Source organism: Choristoneura fumiferana, chromosome 4, assembly GCF_025370935.1.
Source record: "Choristoneura fumiferana chromosome 4, NRCan_CFum_1, whole genome shotgun sequence".
Classification (NCBI taxonomy): Eukaryota; Metazoa; Arthropoda; class Insecta; order Lepidoptera; family Tortricidae; genus Choristoneura; species Choristoneura fumiferana.
The window spans coordinates 9,449,513-9,471,201 of NC_133475.1; the positions used below are offsets into that span (position 1 = coordinate 9,449,513).

General features: G+C 38.9%; 2 protein-coding genes across 9 annotated transcripts in view; both read left to right on the plus strand.

Moving 5' to 3' along the window:
- rdx (BTB/POZ and MATH domain-containing protein rdx) overlaps positions 1-21,071 on the plus strand; it is a 79,882-nt gene extending 58,811 nt beyond the window's left edge. For 7 of the 8 annotated variants that reach the window (XM_074086816.1, XM_074086815.1, XM_074086814.1 and 4 more), the window contains 6 exons: positions 6,710-6,878; positions 11,586-11,923; positions 13,349-13,590; positions 15,670-15,848; positions 17,219-17,361; positions 18,729-21,071. In XM_074086816.1, the coding sequence (XP_073942917.1) occupies positions 6,804-6,878; positions 11,586-11,923; positions 13,349-13,590; positions 15,670-15,848; positions 17,219-17,361; positions 18,729-18,882 (1,131 nt within the window). In that variant the 5' untranslated portion in view covers positions 6,710-6,803 and the 3' untranslated portion in view covers positions 18,883-21,071. Of the gene's footprint in view, positions 1-6,709; positions 6,879-11,378; positions 11,502-11,585; positions 11,924-13,348; positions 13,591-15,669; positions 15,849-17,218; positions 17,362-18,728 lie in introns of those variants that run through there. The other variant, XM_074086818.1, reaches the window with a different exon arrangement.
- LOC141427423 (lachesin-like) overlaps positions 1-21,689 on the plus strand; it is a 211,422-nt gene that overhangs the window by 163,835 nt on the left and 25,898 nt on the right. The window lies entirely within an intron of this gene.

The window sequence follows — 21,689 nt, forward strand, 5'->3', positions numbered from 1 at the left end:
CACACGGGCCCAGTTTGGATTGGAAAATTCACACACACCATTGTTTGTGCAGGTTTCCTTACGACGTTTTCCTTTACCGTAAAGCTCTTGGTAAATTTTACACATAAATTTCGAAAACCCAGAGATGCGGGCCCGGGTTTTAACTTACGATATACAACTATCTACTTGAGAGCCCATAGGTCAAACAAACACTAGGCCACCACGGCCAGACCAGGTTTCTGTAAGGCAGGAACTTGAAAGTTTTTTAAGCATTTTGTTCTCTCAGTGTCTTAACCGAACAGCGAATACATGTGCGTAAGATTTCCTCTTGTAACAAAGTAGAGCAAAATAACGTGGGTGTAAAGCGTTTGCGGCAGGCGACCACCCTCTATCGATGCGGCTGCACGGTGTTCCCGTCCCTCTCTGAGCCCGCCCAGTCCTGACAACATAACCGACATTAACATACCTATTATAGGAGCTTAAACTCAGAGCTTTACCTTCCCAACTCGTTTGCATATCTATGTTCCGAGGGCGAATCCTGCCTTGCGACCCGTCTTTGTTCACTTTAACGCATCGTATTGAACTTTAATCTACTAGGTCCACTTTGTTTGCCGTTCAATGTAAACTATGGTTATTGTTGGTTTCGGCATTGAGTACTTATTGTTACACATTACGGCGAACTATGTGACGATGACGATCGCCGCAGCCTTGGCGTATCGTATGTTTGATTAATTCTGCACGTCACTCCTACAATTTGCGCTCTTATTAGTAACATTCCAAGGGCTTTGCACTTCTTAACCAAGTTTACTTATTAAATAACTAAAATGTAGCGGAAATATCGTGTTGAATCTGCACACACTGCTGCATATAAGTAATATGTTTCTTTGTTTAATTTATATGCCGATAGATGTCGCTGTACGGAAAATTATACCATGCAGAATCGCGCTGGGGAGATTTTTCCTGACTAGTGTAAATAGGGTGTCAAATTGAAATGCATTGTCATTCGCCAAGCAACCGTTGTTTAATTCACATCAAGGACAGCGGTTGAACACCTGCTAAGAAATTCAATGGTGTGTGTGAAGATTCCAATCCCAATCCACACTGTAAGACTCTGTGAGTACCTGAAGACCACACCCTAGTAAGAACTACGGCCCTAGAACTATTGCTGCTATAACAATAAATAATAAAAGTAAAATTAAAATTAAAATTAAGAGAGGTCTTAAAAAACCAACATTACATGAATCCACACTAAGTACATTTTGCTTACAAGCAGAGATCACCTGGGAAGGAGGGAAATTTGTACAAAAACTACGATGCGCGTGTCCAACTCCTTTAAACATTGTGTAACTTATAAAACTAAAAAAGCGGCCAAGTGCGAGTCGGACTCGCCCATGAAGGGTTCCGTAGCAGCAAGTAACAATATAAAAGTTTCCTCTACTTTACGATGTATGAGTATGACGTATTAAAAAAAACTACTTACTATATTCTATATTCTATTTTCGGTAGAAGTTGGCATGGTAATGTACATCATATATTTTTTTTAGTTTTATCATTCTCTTATTTTAGAAGTTACAGGGGGGGGGGTACATTTTACCACTTTGGAAGTGTCTCTCGCGCAAACTATTCAGTTCAAAAAAATGATATTAGATATAGATACCCCACACGTGTGTATGGGTTTAATGAAAAATAAAATTTTGAGTTTCAGTCCTAAGTATGGGAAACCTCCAAATTTTATTGTTTTTTTTTTTTCTATTTTTGTGTGAAAATCTTAATGCGGTTCACAGAATACATCTACTTACCAAGTTTCAACAGTATAGTTCTTATAGTTTCGGAAAAAAGTGGCTGTGACATACGGCCGGACAGACAGACATGACGAATTCATAAAGATTCCGTTTTTTGCCATTTGGCTACGGAACCCTAAAAACGAACACTGTGTTTGTGTTACTTCTGCGTTACGATATTATATTACGACTTAGGAAATTAGGAATACTAACATGTGAAGTCTAATGTTAAATTAGGTTTAAACCGTCAAACGCAACCCCTTGTCCTTTTGTAAACAACTTTATTATAGCCACGTTTGGCGATATCTGAATTGTTCTTTTAATTTAATGAGAAATAACTTGTTAAACCGTCTAGATAAAGAATAACAAGCACAAGTCTTTAAAGTAACATTTTTATTCATGTTGATAGAGTTCATTTTAATTCCTAAAGCAATGCTTGCAATAGGTACGTGCTTAAAATGAATCACATCATTTATGTTAAGCAGGGCGTCATGAACCTTATAGTTTCATTTATTTAAACCAAAGCTAAAACATTCCTAAGAGGCTTATTCGTGCTGAGGACCCTATTCGTCGGGTCGTCCTCAGGGCATCTGAGTCACACGAGTCGTTGCCGTTAAGAGGGCATTGCTCACTTGCCTGCTCCCCTTGGCTCGCCCGCTGCCGCTGCACTGTTTCAAGAATAAAGTCATTCATGCACGCGTCGCAGGACGCTCATTGTTCTACAAAACCGTATTCTACATATATTGTCTTCAAGTGACCGCCATCTTGTTATTGATTGCAAATTAATCGCAATGCCATAATGCTCGACCCATTTCAGGTCCATGCTTTTATGGCAAGCCATAATGCAAGCATTGGCAAGTTTAATTGGATCCATAGTTGATAGTGATAGAGGCTTGCACCTAACACTAATGCTCCTGTAATGCTAAGAATCAAAGCAAAATATCAAACGGGAGTTTTCTGTCAATCCCAATGGATATGTAGTTAGAAGACGTTGAGTGGGTTTAAATTTAGAAGAGGATGGGAGCAGGTCGGATGACATCTATAATAAGATCACGAGAGACCGATGATACGTTCGTACCTACCTATAGCTGCGATTGCCCAAGCTTTCACGGGTTGTTGACTTTACCAAGCACATTCATCGCTTGAACCTGACTGAAATCATTAAAAAAATACGACAATAAACTGGAAAAATATGAAAGCCAAAAAAAAAACAGTATTAAAAGATTTCAATGTGTGTATACGTACTTATCTCGTTTTAAACCACCAATATTACCATTTAGGTAAATTATTTGTCTTTTTGAAACTACATTATGTTAGCGTTACAGTACTTACTGTAAAGACAATTTATGGAGGGCTTCCTTCATTAGCATACCTACCTAATTGAAAATATTCGTTTTCGTCACTGCTATCGTTTTGGGCCTTTTTTTGCTGCCATCGGGGTGGTCCCGCTAGTGGGTGGTCGACCACAAGAAAGGCTTACTTTCTGATCAATTGACTATTTCTTTCTACATATAGATTTACAAATACGATACGGCAATTTCTTAATTATAAAAGAGCTTTTATGAATCCTTTTTATATTGTTGTTAAGTTTTACAGTAACGATGGCACCTATTACCCTGATCAACATCTTGCACAATATCTTATTTCGCAATCATCACTGAAAAACAAACAAGCCTTATTCTGTTTCAGTACATTCAGATAACCGAGTCCAGATAACATCATTCCAAATCGTTTTGCAGTCATTCGCGTCGCGTATTACCTGTCGAATATGGTATCTATTGTCAGACGAACAAAGCCGAAGATGAGTGGCTATGATATTGTTAATCACATAATCACTATAGGTGCGGTTCTCTGTACCTAACCTCTGAAACGAATGTAGGTCGGGCCGCTCCATTTGCCACAGTGGCAAATTGTTGATCGTCCTCGGAATGTGCGCATGCAATATCTTATCTATCTGTGTAATCCGGCGCGGCGTGCCCCATCCGATATTGTCATCGAGGCAATTTGGGCCTCGCGGCCTCGCGAGCGTTACGATCTAGTTGCGGGAGGCACCGTAAGCCTCGTCTCTGAGCTCACTCAACAGTTTTTCGGGGTTAATGGGCCTCACGAAAGGACTGAAATTTGTCAGGTCACGGATAAGCGATTCCGCTGTTTTTAATCGGAAATCTTTTGTTTTATTTTATGCATGTGTTTACTACTGAGCGGCTTAATCAATACACACATAGCACACTCAATATACAGCACAGCCAATTTTACAACTGCATTTAATGTTATGATTCTGTAAAATATACTCAGCGGCACAAAATTTGGCCAACTCTACATACAAAATTACCTGTAACTGCATACATTTGAGAGCCAGATTTTTTGCCGCTCAGTATACAATTTACCTACGTAACAGTTACAAACAAACATAATGCCTGGAGGCAATCCATCCACACTGCAGCCTTGCTCTGGTTCTGGTTTATGCATCTCCATTAAGGTACCAGATGAGATAAGGTACATTTAGTATTTTTGAAGTGCATCAGTGAGCCAATGCATCATCCACGGTGTATCGCAACAGCGTCCACGGTTCGCTTGAGACTCGTCTCTCCATCGGCGCTGTCAGTTTCTGGGTCGCACCGATTAATTCACTTAGCCTACTTTTGTTCACTGCTGTAACACTTTTATATGTTTGACATAATTTTGCCGCTCCAATGTGTAGCTCGCTGAGTAATTGCATTTACTTTATGTATGATATATGTACTATAACAACAATGTCACCTCGGTAAGTATGTGCTATGCTGAAATAAATCAAGATGATAAAAATCAAGTTATAATCACAGGTGTATTTTAAAGTATTCAGACCATTATCATACCAGTATTTGTTGTTATCTTCATAATGTTATTGTATGTATTGAGTTGTAATGAGTTCTAGTTACTTGTTGTTGTTATTTTGAACGACGAGAAGCAAATAACGCTCAATTTGCTATCAGTAACCTCAATGTCAGATTGAAAAAGCAAGGACGGTATGTTTTTGGGCTACATCACTGTTCTCGAACCATGTAATCAATAAACGTACTAGTCGAACTCATTATTTTCCTAAAAAAGATGTCGCTATGCGATGTTATTGCCAACTCCGCGGTCAGTCGAATTAAGAGTAGGTTGATTACTTTTATGATTCTCGATATAGAACTTTAAATAGCAAAATTGAGACTCATATTGTCTGATATTGTAACCGGTTTATGTTTGTTTGATTCCTGTCATATAATGCAAGTTTCCATTTTATTATTCCATTTAATATTCCGTCATCCAGAGTAGGTGGACGTTATTTCGCGTACGTCTGAATGGAAGTAGGTAGCTGTAAGAGTATTCGCTTTCCTGTATCCTTTGTGAGCCGACCAAGATAAATCCTTTTCTTCGTGACAATGGGCACTGTACACTTGCGCAGTTGCAGGATGTGGTTGTGGGTCGCGTTGTCGTGTTCCTCCGGTGCGGCGGAGGCTGCCCATTGTGGCAAGAGCTCGCATCGCACACTCGCAGTGACAGTGGTGCGGGCCAAGAGCGGATGCGGTCCGTGCGGTGATGAAACTGACACAGATTCTAAAACGCGTATTTGGTAATCGAACTCCCAGCTCGTGAAAGTCGCGCAGGACGGCAGTGTCTCATGTATTGTACACGGCCTACTTCATATAGATTACACTCGCTACATTTTTGACGGCACGGAAACCCAAAAGCCAGGTCTTCTCTATACAGTCATTGTTAGCGTACGCCCGGTGCTTATACGTAAATGCGTTCGCGTCCCAGATTTGGACAGCGAAACTCGATCGTCGATTGGCTTATAACAAACGTTGCTACATTTTCGCCTTGCATTCAATTCCATGAGAAGTTGCAGGTATTGCCTTTCGGCCACTAGGTCATTTACGAACTAATAGTTGTTATTACCTTTATATGTGCGCCAAACACAAAGGCGATTTAATTTCCTTTGTGCGAAGGTAGGTCGCAGTTTGCGGAAAATGTCTTGATTCTGCATTGTCTATATTTATGTAGCGCATTGTAATCTCAATACCGATACCTTGACCAGCATCTTGCTCGCTAACAAATTATTGTTTTAACCTTATACCTACTGGCCGCCTAATCATAAATAGCTGCTAGGCAAAACAATAATACCTAATATGGGAATAAAGTGCAACAAAATTTCAATGCGCCATCATAATGTATCCTTGTGCCCTCCAAACTGCTATTTTTTTTTTATTTAACTTTTATTCACGTTAAAACATGATAGATTGATTTAAGTATATTTCAGCTAGAGGCATGGTGGAGCAATTTCAATACATAAAAAAAAACTTCACAAAGTTTGTAATAAAAACGTTGAGAAATAAAATTGTGAATAATATGTATGTATGTGTGTCTAAATGGAGTAAACAAAAGATGTTTGGAAAGTATTTGGTTGACGTCCGTAGGCTCCATAATCTGCAAAGAAGTTTCGCAACCACCGTTATTTCGATGACCATGTTTAAAAAGTTTAAAAAGAAACTTTACCAGGCTTCAGCGGCGATTTGGTTGCATTACAATCGAAACAGGTTACATCATAGCTTTGCACCCCATGATAAGACTATTAGCCCCGCCTCTGACAGTGAGATAGAGCTTGTCCCTAGTAGAACTTGAGATGACGATGGTAAATAATTGGAATGAAACCAAGATCCCGTTGCCACTTGTCGGGTATTGGATGTATTTTGACTCAAATCTAGGTTTTATACAAAAAAGTGTGAACGCCATCTTACATCCCGGGACTGAGTGATTCAAACATTACTTAATACATCTGAAAATTGAGAATGGGCGGACCCTTGCACCGATAACATCGCGTTTAAAGACTACAAATCCCGAAATTTTCGAGCCCTTTTCAAGTCTCTTGATAACGGTGGCAGACGGGTAGCTGATAACAGTACTGTATTGTCCTGTAATTGTTTCAGGCTCGGGTCGGGCAGCGAGTGCGGCGGCGGAGGGTCGGGCGGCGGCGCGCCCGCTCCGCAGTCGGCGCGCGTGTCCTCCAACGTCGCCGGCGGAATGGCGGTCAGCCGCGTGCCCAGCCCGCTACACGACGGCAACACGCCCGTCGCCGAGAACTGGTGCTTCACACAGGTAATGTATATATCACACGGTTTCATTCGTAATTAGGAACCCACTGTACATTTACGGCTGCCCAACAGAGAGGAATGGCAATAGGTACACTCGAAGAAACGAATTGCAAACCAGGGTGGAAACTTTGTGCTATTGATGTCATGTTACCGTCCCATACATTTGCCAAAGAAATCATAGTGAATTCGACTATGAAAAGGTTTCACCCTGGTAATCATTCAGATTCCTCGCCTGTATTGAAAGCCCATCTGAAAGAAAAGTTGCGCTAAGCGAGGCTAGGAAGATGTATTAGATTTCTAAACTAAATAAAATACACATCTTATCTCGCTTTGACGTAAAGCTTGAGCCCTTACGGCCTGTCAGGCCGACCGTGTTTGTATATGGTTAACTACAATCAATGCTGACCGAGGGAGCGCTTCACCACTTGCTACCTAACTTTATGGTTGTTTTAGTACTTGACTCTTCGGAATACTTACTTCTTGCTAGGTCTTGAGTGGTGTATTTGCGGAGCTGTTCGCTTAGTCAGTAAATAATATGCCATTAAGAAGTCGGCATGCAAAAACACAAGGATCTTATGGTGCTGCACATTTGCACAATAGTTTGCCCATAGGCACAGTAATTATTTAACACAAAAGCCAGCGAAAGCCGATGGAGTCAACACTACTTGCCAGTAGTTTGGCACCAGGCAAAGAATGTGCGATACTAAGTCTAGTCTTTAAAGACGATTGGATGTGTGCATTTCTTTCGTGGATGTCGTAAGAGGTGACAAAGGATATAGGTTAAGGTATACGCGTTGGCGACAGGCTAGCAACCTGTCACTATTGTACCGTTTTTGTCAAACTTAAAACCTAAAATTGCTGGCTCATCCATTTATTGAAATATTTTTCCGCCATAACCTCAGTTGCCAATAAGACAGTAAAAAAAGTTCAAGGCGCTATAGCTACCTACTTGACATGAATATTCATAAGTTTTATTCATCAATGTCATGAAGTTTCGGATAGCAGCAAGTACCTAGTTTATAAATACCTATATAAATAAGATATTAATTTTTTTTCATTATTCTCAGTAACGAATTAAATTTTACAATGCTGCTTGTCTGGGAGAAGTAGCTATATCAACTGGGGTAAGATGTTAGGCAAAGACAAACACATTACGAGATTGTAGACGAATCCCTGTTTATTTAACGTCATTGGCGAAGCACGAAAACCACACCACGTCGTATTCAATTGTATGCAAATGCATATATTAGCACTGTGTGGATACAAACACACTGTTTATGGCACGTAGCGATGACCATCACACCAAATTGAATAAATGGTATTGACCACGCTGGTGATTTAACTTTTTGCTAGCCGGTTATCTGTCTTGTAATAGCTTCTGATGTTGCATTTATACTCGTTACCTATGAAGTTGCAAGTAATTATGACATAAACATGGTCGACCTCTAACGACCGTCGAAATAGACTCCCAACGGACACATCAAGCAAAGTGGTCGTAAACCTTAGTCTACAAGTCTACACCCAATGCCGTAAATATACAGGCCGCGACGATTATAGTGTTGTTGCCACCCGTTATCTCTGAACTTGAAATGTTGCTGTTGAACACTGTTAATGTGTAAACCAACAAGGAAGTATAATAACACTTCCTCCTTCTCACAAGTACGCACGTTACGTGTCCAATATAATCAACTGGCGGTTGCGGTGATGACTCGTGCGTCACGTTGCGGTGCTAAACGACATCGCGCCGGCAACGTGACGATCGACACGATCTTGCAAAATTAAACCTTACAATATTGCGAAGTATAATTTTAGATTTATATGTATTTTATGTGCTTCATGAACGTGACCACTAACTGCTCATTTAACTTTTACGAAGCATAAATCAACAATAGATTCTTGTTTGGGAAGCCGAAGTAATAAGGAGGGCTCAAACTGGCCGACACCGAGACAGATTTTTCGGTCGCAAATATTTGTTCCGGCTCACATACGAGCGAGATGCTCTCAGGTCTCAGTTTGACTAGCTAGTGTTACGTCGTACCTCGCACGCGTCATAAATACGTAGGAAAGTCTAACTTGATTTTACTTGAGAATAAGAATAACATGCAAACGTCGCTGCGAAAGTATGCATGTAATGTAACGTACTGTTTCCAATATTCGGATCGATGCGGCTCCTGCCCACGGCTGGACTGTGACCATTGCTCGGAACAATTGGGACGACCGTTTACTTCGGTCGACATAGTCGCCGACCTGGTATTGCCTTTTTGATGCTTTTTGCCCAAAAATCTATTTGGTTCGCGAACGATAACGGTGTTTTCCGCATTATGCGCGACGAGGCGGCACGTACACTTATTAAGGTCTTCGCTCTGGCTCGGTTCAATTTCGGCCTGTTGATCATCATTTTGTTGACCGTTATTAACGGAATTAATTCTCATATATTTCGTATGATAGTACTTTAAATTATATCTTACTTATTTACACAGAATGTCGTTAGGTCGCTTTATCGCGGTCACGTGGTCACGTTTCTCTCATTCTAATATATCAAGTAAGCAATCTCAGAGATCTTCCACCATTCTTATATAGGTACACGTTTATTATTTCTTTACCGCTAACGAGGTTACAGCCATGGCTGACCGTTGAGACAATTATTAGATGATTCCCGGTACAATTCATCTCTTTATATCGTTTAATGGTTATCAATTTACGCGTTATTATCTGAGTAGCTGGCTATTATTGATCGCAGAAACAATGAGCGTTTCAGTGTATGACCCTGAAACGCAACCTTAGACCTGGTTCGCGTTGTCGGAAGGCTTTATGTAACCACAGACATATGTACACACATAATGGCTATTGACTGATGTCGGTACATAAGTGTCACCTTGGTGTATGACGACTATTTAAAAGCCAGATGTGGATATGAATGACTAGAAATTGCCATGAAATATGGTTCGTTACTCCACGTGACGTGACGCACTCAAGGAGAATATTTTTATCCAGGAAATGATAACACGTACTATCTAACTACATCAATCGATCGCTTCAACTAGGTAAACTAGTACAGGTGCCTTTGTCGTGAAGCCGACCTCCAATTTGCTATTCTAATTGATAAATTATGTAAGTTATTACGAAAGTCTGTGCCGTCACAGTAACAACACAATCACAACCAGATAACCGCCAGTTGACGCGCTAAATCGATTAACTACCTATCAATTAAAGAGAGAAAGGCGGAGACAAAATTTCTAATTTGGTCGCCGTAATTGTTGTCTAAGTTGGAAAGTTACCTACTCTACTGGCATAGGAATTTGTTGGCTCGCTTTTTCCAAATTAAATGTACTAGTTCCACTTTGACGATGAAAGCGTTTTCTCTTGAACTTAAACTAATGATAAATAAGTTTAAATAGTTTATGGTAGTGCCCACGGAGTCTATATAATCGCTGCAAGATACTCGGGTCTCTTGTTAGAATAGTAATCCGGCAATAAATCTGTCCACGTCCGCCGTATAAGGCTGGCCGGACGAGAAGGAATCTGCAAATGGGCGTTATCTGTATGTCTGCAAATGCGCGGGGATGATGCGGGCGGCCTTGGAACGGGTCGGCGACCGGCCGAAGACCCCAACAGCACCGCAAGCCCGCAAGCAAGCAACGGTCGAGGGCAACGACCACCGCCCGCCACAGCCCGCGACCAATTCTCACCTATTCCTCCTGACCTTCACCTTGCTCCAACACTACACCCGGAACCGACTGGGCCCCCCGCCCGATCGAAGCGTTGCTTGCTCAAACCGCAAACTTGCTAACATTTAAGTATACGAACCTTTATACTTGTCACTGTACAAATTTGATCAAAAATATCCGAACACGACTATTTTTAACAGCGTAGAAGCGTATTCAGTTATTTTTGTTAAAATTTTTGCTCACAAGTTTATGAGGTCGACTATACCTTACCTTCGATTAAATATACTTAATATTGGTAGGTATATGGGGTGCCTTGGGAAAAATAAACATCTATTCTGGAAAGGTATAAAAAAAGTTTGTAAGCACAATAATTTTTCTTTGTCTCTGGTTTTTTTAATACATTTCATGTCACTCGAAATCCCGACGTGTTGTGGAAATTTCGTGTAATTATTTCAAACTAAACGTTTAGTTGGCTGTTTATCAAACCGCGCAACACATGCGAAGCAAATTTTTGTTTACCAAAGTATATCTTCGTCCAATTTAATCATAATACGTTATAAAGCTTTTATTTACTTGATTGTATGTTTAAGAATAGTTTTTGAGACAAAATTACTAAATGTTAATCTGTATTTGTCTTTTCGCCATGTGTGGTGGGTACTAGCGGGTACAAAGTGGGTAGTTCAATCAAACAGAGCTTAGAACTTCGTCAACTAAACGCAAAACTACTAATTCAACCAATATATTATGCGTTCCGTTTGGAACAACTTTTTTTTCTATCAGTTTGTACGTTTGTTATTTTTTTATTTGACGGTATCTGTCATTAGCGATCGTAAATAATAATTATTTCAAATGATAATTTTTTTAGCTACTCCTTAAGTGACCCCACCAATGTTGAATCAAAAGAAATGGAAGCTATTGCTAGTGGATCAGGTTCTTTTAATTCCTCCGGCAGCCTTCATGTAAAATATCCTTAAAACTTGAATTTAAACAACTATTTTATAAACAATACCTATATACTAACCACCCATTTGTTTTTGTTGCAGGTCAAGGTGGTGAAATTTAGTTACATGTGGACAATAAACAATTTTAGTTTTTGTAGAGAAGAGATGGGTGAAGTGTTAAAATCATCGACATTCTCGGCTGGTGCTAGTGACAAATTAAAATGGTGTCTCCGTGTTAACCCTAAAGGACTCGACGAAGAGAGCAAAGACTACTTATCATTATATCTATTATTAGTGTCGTGTAATAAGTCAGAAGTTCGAGCGAAATTCAAGTTTTCAATATTAAACGCGAAAAGGGAAGAGACAAAGGCGATGGAATCACAGCGCGCATACAGATTCGTACAGGGCAAAGACTGGGGATTCAAAAAGTTCATTAGACGGTAAGTCTTCATTCTATATCTACATTTTAAAATGCTGCCACACCACAGTACAATCTTACACTACCTACATTTTCGCAGTTCACATCTCTGTCATCTACACTAAGCACGTTTTTCAGTTAATAACTATACTTAACGTTAATTTTGATAACCTATTACATTTGAAACCTAAAATAAACAAGATTATACAATTGTGTTTCATAGAAAAGACCACACGAGAAACGTGAACTTGTTGTTATCTATTTGAATGAGTGCAAAGTCAAAAATGCAAATCTAACCTGTAAAGTGATTATGATAAAAACTGTTTCACGCGTTGGAAAGTTCCACAAAAAAATATCTTTATCGTAACATATATAGTGTGTGATTTATCGAGTTGTTATATATCATCACATCAAGTCTCACGACTTAGCTCCAGTGTCACGGTAAGTTCCAAGTTGTGTTTGAGCTCGTTCGTAAAACGTGCGTGAAGTGCATTGACGCTGGCACTCGACGGAGCATCGCCGCATTAAACACTCACAGATATCACTTATCTAGCCGGTCCCATCCGTTTATTAGATGTTAGTTTTGTTGTGACTATAAAACTTATGCATTTATTATTATGATTAAGTCTGTAAACTCGGTTAATGCGCTTTGTGGGTAGATTCTATGTGCTTAATAGTAAATCGGGATTCCAGAGGAATCTTTATCGTTTTATCTTAACATATAAAGTGCGGCGATTTGTGTTAACTTCAAAACAAAATAGCAGTTTTTTCTCCCAGTTATTATTATTATTATTATTAAAGCTCTGAAAATTCCACGTACCTACATAATGTGTTTACTAAGTATAATTACCGTTTGAACAATAACATGTGCGTATAATATTATCGGCGCAATAAATATCTCACCCTATGCTCACCGCATAATTGCGTCAATAATGTGAGCATCGCGCCTGCTACTAATTATAAAGTGACTTACGAGTGTTAGTCACAGTCCTTAAAACCGGACAGTCGGGGGCGTTGACTTCGTAAGTCTTCCGGTTAACCTATCACTACGCGAGTACCTATGGACTATTCAATAGTAGTTCATTCCCGGTCTTCAAAAGAGTGAATTATAAAGGAAAAAATTATGCAATTACATTTAGCACCATATGTTACCATGAGTTACGGAGCTACAAATGCTTTGAAATTACTAAGTCATCTGAATCTCTGGAACTGTCTGCATTTCCCAACCGAAAAAGCAACACTGAGATCCTGTATCAAATTAGCTCTTGTCGCTAACATAAATCCATCTCCTTGGCAGACAGTATCTGGTCTAAAAAGGATATAATAATGCGCGACAGAATCTAATGTGTTACAATACCAAGTGATCATGGATTTAATCTTAAAAAGTGACCTGTCATCACCGTACTTATACGGCATCCATTGAAACTTGTACTATTCTCATTTCTAGAGATTTCCTGCTAGACGAGGCGAACGGGCTGCTACCCGAGGATAAGCTAACGATATTCTGTGAAGTCTCCGTCGTGGCGGACAGCATAAACATCAGCGGGCAGAGCAATGTGGTCCAGTTTAAAGTGCCGGAGTGCCGGCTCTCGGACGACCTCGGCGCGTTGTTCGACAACGAGAGGTTTTCCGACGTCACGCTCGCCGTCGGAGGCAGGGAGTTCCAAGCGCACAAAGCCATACTAGCAGGTATGTTGTACCCAAGCAAGCGTCAATATTCGATAACTTCACGTTCTACTTGAAGTTATCGAATATTGATGTGATGTTTTATTATTGCCTTAACGTCTTTCAGTTTAAAATTGGAAGTTTCTCATTTTCTATGTAGGCACAGTCGTGTCTCTGTATGTGGGCGAGTACGTTTGTATTTGCACGTTTTCCTTTCGTATCTTAGTGCTCTTGTACTAAGATACGAGTATTACCTGTTTAAAATAAACGATATAAAACTTTTTGTTTCAAAAATAATAGACACAAAGGCTAGATAATTATAGTTACATTATCGTGTGTATTTTTTTGCTTTCAAGTAGCGATTTGGTTTATTCTTTGATTCAGTTGATCAACGCCTACCAACACCGTTTAATCCATACTAATATTATAAATGCGAAAGTAACTCTGTCTGTCTGTCTGTCTGTTACGCTTTCACGCCTAAACCGCTGAATAAATAAATGATTTATGATTTATGAACCGATTTTGATGAAATTTGGTACAGAGATAGAATAGACCTTGGGAAAGAACATAGGCTATCTTTTATCGCGAAAAATAGGCTTTAAGGGGTTGAAATAAGGGATGAAAGTTTATAAGGTGGAAGTTCGTCGCTGTCGAAGATAAAACCATGAAACTTGGCATTTAGGCACTTAATACGAAATAAAGTGCAAAATAGGTATCCTAAATAAATTAAATACTTCCCAAAGTTACCTACTATTCCACGCGGACGAAGTCGCGGGCAAAAGCTAGTACCGTATAAATTCTAATTGTGTCATACCTACTCACATACACAAAGTATTTATGTCATTAGAACTGCGTTGTAATTAACCACAATTTTACAAAATATTGATAAAGTTTATTTAGCGAGGTCGAACTCGCTATTTATGTTTACATTTAACAGTCATAGACGCGGTTAGGAGTCGCCATTTCCTCTTAGATTTTCGATCCCATAATTCTAACAACAAATAAAAACACTGAGCATTGATTGTTACGTGACGCGTTCAACATATTTTTACTCGATTTATTTATCCATTGTTATCATTTATTTTAAACCGTTATATTGACCCATTTTTGTTTTAATGAGACCTGATTTTCACAGGATAAAATTGTTTCGAGCCAAACTCAGTTTACCGCAGAAACATTATATATTTAGTTGTTGGTTCCAGTTATTATTTAGTAATTTAACTTAATTTTACTACCATTTTGTAGGTCAACTACTGTAGGTCTACTTCAGTAAGTAGGTGAGGCGAGGCTATTGTCGCGTAACATATTAAGTAAGATCTGGTGAAAACATTAAATCAGGCCAGCTGCCTAGATTCCACCCACTAGGGCTTGTTCCCAAATTGGTGAACTAGAAAATTTGAAACGAGAGCACATACATTACAGCTGCACCCAAAAGAGCAGAAAAAATGTGGGCCGCAGCGCGCTATCTGTTACTCTCGCTGTCCACTTTACATTAAAATTGCCAAATGGAAACGTTTTAGAGTCACTTAAACGCTTCAAACTTTTCGAAACTCTTTGCATTATGATCATGATTCAAGAAAAATCGGCTTGGTAGTTAACAGCCGTTCCATTAAACCGCATTTTATTTAGTAATAATGCTATCGGAAATGAATTACACTAATGAAAAATATATTTGCCTAGTAGTTCCCGCTACGATGTAACGTACGAACTAAATAGTTAATTAATTACGTTGGGCATTACTATCTATTACCATTCCATTACACTACAGCACAGAAGTTAAATGTTACGTCATGTGTATATTCGCCGGCAGTAAATAGGTAACTTTAGAAGTTAGATCAAGATCACTCGCTACGTATAGATTTGAATCAGAAACATCTATGTCAATGCCAGTTGACTAGATTGACGAGCTTTCATGCTCACTCGCCTGATTTCTATGCATTCTTCTAGTACTTGTAAATACAGTTCTTCCGCTCAAATACCTAACGTGAGCGGCAGCCACAAATGGATAGGTACAGTAAAAATATATATATAAGGGTTTCCTTAGCCACCTGCACTTTTGCTTTATCTTGCTAGTTTTACTAACTTTGCCGTTTCACATTCCAGCCCGGAGTCCTGTGTTCGCTGCCATGTTCGAACACGAGATGGAGGAGCGCAAAAGAAACCGCGTGGACATCACCGACGTCGATCACGAAGTGTTGAGAGAGATGCTGCGCTTCATATACACGGGGCGAGCGCCCAATCTCGACAAGATGGCCGATGATTTACTAGCAGCCGCTGACAAGGTGACACATATGTCATAATAACAGTGATAATATCGCGGAAGTTAAATGCTCACTAATATTATAAATGCGAAAATGTACGAATATGTGTGAATTGGCTTGATAGATTTCAAGTTTGGTAGGTAGCAGGGTTTTTGGAATAAGACATTGGATAGGTTACTTATCATTTTGATACTTTTACACGGGGTGTCATTAAGATACTTTATGGCAAATAACTACCATAGGGGTATAAGGGAGGATTATGTCAAACAATGGACATACGTCCCATGGCAGAAATGATGATGGCGTCCTCGTTCCTACTATACTACTATAGTAACTCCTACTAGTTTAGTAGTTCCTACTATAGTAATAAGGCACATACAGCGTACAGTCTAACAAATTGAATCCTGACCCAGGGTGGAGCCTTTGTGCTACTAATGTCATGTTGACATCTCATACTTTTGTCAAGGAAATCATAGTGAAATTTATTATTAAAAGGTTCCACCCTGGGTCATGGTTCAATTTGTTCGACCGTACTTTATGTTATTTCCCTTTCGCGGGGTACGTTGAGCCAGGGGACGACAATAAATTGTACACCGTCCGTCAATCATTTGCTTACTTTTTATACTTTATCGATCTACCTGTAACTGTTATATTTATCGCATAATTCGTTTTTCATCACACTTGCTCGACTGCTCGTCAATTATGTTATTCCATGCCAGTAAACTAAAGGAGAATGGCCTAAATTGTTCCCGCGGGAGTAATAGATTTACGTATAATTTTGCTCCCCAGGAAGGAAGTTTAGTTTTAAAATTTGTAAACAAGTTATTGGTACGTCATGTCAGACTAAAGAGGTTTCAAGTCAGCCAACGTTTTATTTCTATCTTTAAACTTGCCCCAATTTTACACTTATCTATCTTTATGAAACTTCGTGATTTTTATATTTCAAATTTATATCAAATTGTTTTGCAATAATTTTATTTTTTTCTTCCTTTCTTTCTTTCTTCTAAATTCGGAAATCGAAGTTCGTATTATATCGCTGACGCTAATATTATTTAATACGAGATTGAGAGGGTCGGTCTGTATTGACGGGTAGCCATTATTTTATTCAGTTGTTTTCTTATATAACGTCTTTCTCTTGCCGAGCTGTGAAGTGTTTAGATTTAGACACAAAATACTTATATTTTTTTTGCATTTTTTTTCTCGCATTGTGATGAAAATCACTGTGTGTATCACGGGCAGTAAGGGGATTAGGTACAAACTCGAGTTATTAAAATAAAAACCTTCCGTATTCGACTCGTTGGTAATATCCTTCTTACAACCCTCAATGCACAATGTACTATAAGCAATCATACTGGTCCCAATGTATTTATTAAACGACTTCTCTGTTCCAGTACGCGTTGGAGCGGTTAAAAGTGATGTGCGAAGAAGCGCTCTGCCTCAGCCTTTCCGTCGAAACGGCGGCGGACACCCTCATCCTCGCAGACTTGCACTCCGCGGACCAACTGAAGGCGCAAACCATCGACTTCATAAACACGTTAGTACAGTGGTTCTCACACTATCAAACGCGGAACCCTTTTGAAAAACTTTAATTTTGTTTAATCATCTAATGGTTGGTTGTAGTCTGCGAACTCATAGTATCTTTTAAGGACCTCTTTTATTTTGATTATGTTTTAATGTTTATTTGGGCACAAACGGTACATGGTTCTTAAAAATAAACAATTTACGTAACCCAATAAAGCTGCCACCACTTACTGATTCATTTAAGTAAAAGTAAAATGAACGGGAAACAAAACTGAAAACAGGTTTGATGGCTAAACACAAATACGGTTAGCAGTTAATTGAACAAAATTAAATTAACTATTTAAAGATGAAACTGCAAAATTGTAAAATGAATGCTATTAATCCAAAAGGGACAGAATGCCACTTTTGGACTTAACTAAGGATAAATGAAATACATCTACTTGACAGAATTTAGTATTATGGGCTTTACAGGCTCTGTTAATATAAGAGTTAAATATTTTTTCCTTGTGAGGGGAACATGAAATAATTTATTGAAAGTTCGTGTGTTCAAACGGGAAGCTTTAAAACTTAATGTACTTAACAGATAGGGGGAGTATATATAGTTTCCTACGATTTTATACAAAAATATCTGATCTCTTAATGCGCGCCGGCACTCAAGCGAAACCATCTTGCTTGTAACAAATCCAGGTTTTTTATAATTTATGTGCTTAAGGAGCTTGGACTGAATTTTCTCTATTGAGTTAATAATGTTAATATAGATACTATAACATGGATTCCATACAGTTGATGCATATTCCAGAATTGGTTTAACCAAGGAGTTAAAAAGCGTGAGTAAAGTACTATGCCTATGGCCTATAGGATGTGCTTAAAGACATGGAAAAAATTATCGGTTTGTATCGATAAAAAAGCGCAAAATTATAATAAATTCGACAAAGAACAAGATGTTCTTTTAATTTAAACCATTTATGTGATGTGTTGAGATATTTAGCTGTGTCTGTATCGGGCAGTAACGGGCAGTCGCTAGTTCACTCATAAATGAGCATTTTCATTTTAAATGCACCGTTTACTTTTGTTCCAGAATTAATTAACTTTAGGTTCTTTTTACTCAGAATCATTAGCACTATTTGGATGAAGGAAATAAAGTTTCCCTATTTTTTTCTCGGTTTTGTGACTTATTCCATGCGGTTTATATGAGCTGTTACAAAATGGACACATAAAAATAGTATGGAAATTTGGGGACCTTTTTTTCTTCATCAAAATTCATTATTATGCGTAAGAAGAATCCAGAATTACCTATATCTGATAAAAAGTAAAAGGTACGCTCAAAATGCAAATGCCCAAATGCCAGAGTTTTTCAGTAACATGGTGTTTTATTTTCAGAAGCCACGCAACAGACGTTATGGACACAGCAGGCTGGAAGAACATGATATCGTCCCACCCGCACCTGATCGCCGAGGCGTTTCGCGCGCTCGCGACCCAGCAGCAGCAGATCCCGCCCATCGGGCCGCCGCGGAAGCGCGTCAAGCAGGCCTAGTGCCGCGACCCGCCGCGCCCCCACTATACCAAAGACACCCACGTGTTACACCGCCACCCATGACACGCGACCGAGTCCATACTCGAGCAGTGTCTGCTCCGCGGCCTCATGCTGCGCTACAACTGATGATGCAGACCGCACGGACACGCGCCTCACACGCCCCGACCCTGTCCAAAGCCATATCTAGTGTTAACGTGGCCACCATGGTCGGACCACAGTGACGAGTGCCAGTGGACGTGTTCGCATGTAGTCGTGGATCTACGGATTCATCCTTTGTTTACTATGATTGATCTCAAGACGATATTCGATCCTAATGTTTTGTCTCTCGCGGTCGGTTAGTGTACCGCTTGCTTTATAATGATTACTTTTAATGTGTAGGTTACGGAGATTCCCTGGACGCTTTTTGCGCGTTGACGTAGTAAGGATGTAGCGGAGGTTTTATCGTATGTGTTAAAGCTTTTGGAGTTATCTTTTGCATGCCGTTTCTGTGGAAGTTCTATTGCACTGTTGCAGTTATGTTTTGTGTAAATTATTGCTATGTATAAATGAATACGAAGCTCATGTAGTAAAAAAGAAATATCCAATATCCATGTCATTTAAATTTAATCCTATGATTACGCAAAAATTTATTGGCTAACAATTATTTTTTATTTATTGTATTAAATCAAATATTTAATGAAAAGTAGAAATTCCTCTGTGCTGATATAATTATAATTAAATTTGAATTTATTCAACAAGGTAATCTCATTCCCAAGCAAAATATCCAATTACATAAGATTTTTCAGTAGATGTTTAAAAGTAGAAACTTTTGAACATAACGGTTGAAGTAGAATGGTAATGGAACGCAATAAGCCTGTATAAAGCTCGCGTTGCGTAGTTGCGGCTCCGAGCGAATCGCCGCCGCGACGACGCTGTCTGTAGCATTTCTAGAAGTTTAGTGACTCGAGTGATTGTAATTAATCTATTGAAATCGTTGGTATTGTATATAGATGAGCTACGATCCCACCATTAAAATAATAATATTTGTAAGTAATATTTTAAGTGGTATCACAGGAGAAATCGTCATTTTTTTTAAACATTGTAACGATGATTATATTCCAATGAAATATTGTGATGTTTCTTAAAATTTCCATAGATATAACATACACACAGAAGCAAAAATTTTCATCCCTATTATTTATGTATGAATAATTTAAAATGAGTGAAGTGGTATGTATAAAAGTATTGTGTAGTTGTTTAGCTTCGTCGATTGTACATTGCGTCGCGTACGAGCTGGCCCCTGTTAATGCGTCAGCCTAATTCTTGCTCACTTGCATTGATAAAATGATTAGTTGATCCTAAATTACAATTATTAAGCTATAGGTATGTGCTCATATCTGAACACGACCTTATCGCCATTACGTAAGTGCGAATTCAGATTTTTTTTGAGCACCTAGATAGCTCTGATGTTTATAATGGCGACTGTACCATTGATACTGATGTAAAAAATCATTAAGGTTGGGAGGAATCCCTCATTAAGTTTAGCCAAACTTATTTGTTGATCTGGTTTGGCCAAGAGGTTATGTTTGTTTTTTAATTTTATAATTTGAATTTGTCTACTGTCTTAACTACTCACGAAGATTGTAACCTAATTTGTCCCATAACAGCAAATGTTTCCAATCTTAGTGTTACTTTAAGATCCTACCTCTTAATAATGGCACTAAACATACAACATATTACTTCTTAAAAGTCTTGAATAAACCACAAGAATACATAAGTGCAAGTTTTGCCACTCTAGTCTAGACATGAGGTGATATTTATGTTGGCCAAATCAGTTAAACTGTTAAAATAGGAAGTGAAACACTTAGTATCAAGGGCCAGTAGTGCTACTCTGTTTTAACTTAGTTTCAGTGCAAACAACAATATCAGATACACGACTGTTGGTATGACGTCTGTAGTACTTCAGCAGGTTTCAGAAATCTTGTGTGAAATTGATGTAACCAATTTTAGGTAACCTTGTATTGTTAAACATGTGGCCAATAAATAGTAATATGTAATGAACCTTTTGTACCCGTTTCCCATTTACATAGCTGATGGCTGCTGTGTTGTAATAAAACTAACTATTACATAACAGCTGTCAGAAATAATAACTGTGATTTTCAACATTGTCAATAAGTTGAGCAAATAAATTAAAAGTGATGTAAAAAAAATTGTTTTTATTGAATTTCTGCCATGACGATATGGGACTGGACCGGGCATGGCCGCCGGATGCACCCACAAAGATGATGGACGCACAAAGCAAACCGCATGACGGGCACCCCAGCAAGGCAGGAGGCTACACCTACGAACTTCGTATCGTACCGTCCCTCACTCTCGTAGTAAATAATTCGGAATAAAAACTATCCTATGTCCTCCAGGGTCTCAAACTATCGCTATATCAAATTTCATCTAATTTAATTCAGCCGAAGCCGGCCAAGACCCGAGTCGGACAAGCCCAAGATAGAGTTCCGTAGCCATTAAGAAAAAATCAAGTAATATTTCCCTCAATGGTTTTAAACTTAAACTCGGAACAGTTGTTTTTACTATCCAACGATCAAAGTAATGTATATGAGATACCTACACGATACACCCCACTATAGGATTAGTCGAGAAAAAAAATCATCCCCACTATTACGTATTTTAACACCTTTATCGGCGTGACTGATAAATATATGTATAATGCTTAGAGCAACGCGGGCTTCCTACGGAAGGGAGTAGCCATTCGCCGCGTTCCCCTCTGTCAAAGTAATTTTATAAATCAAGGTGCGGTCGGATTTCAAGCTAGACCG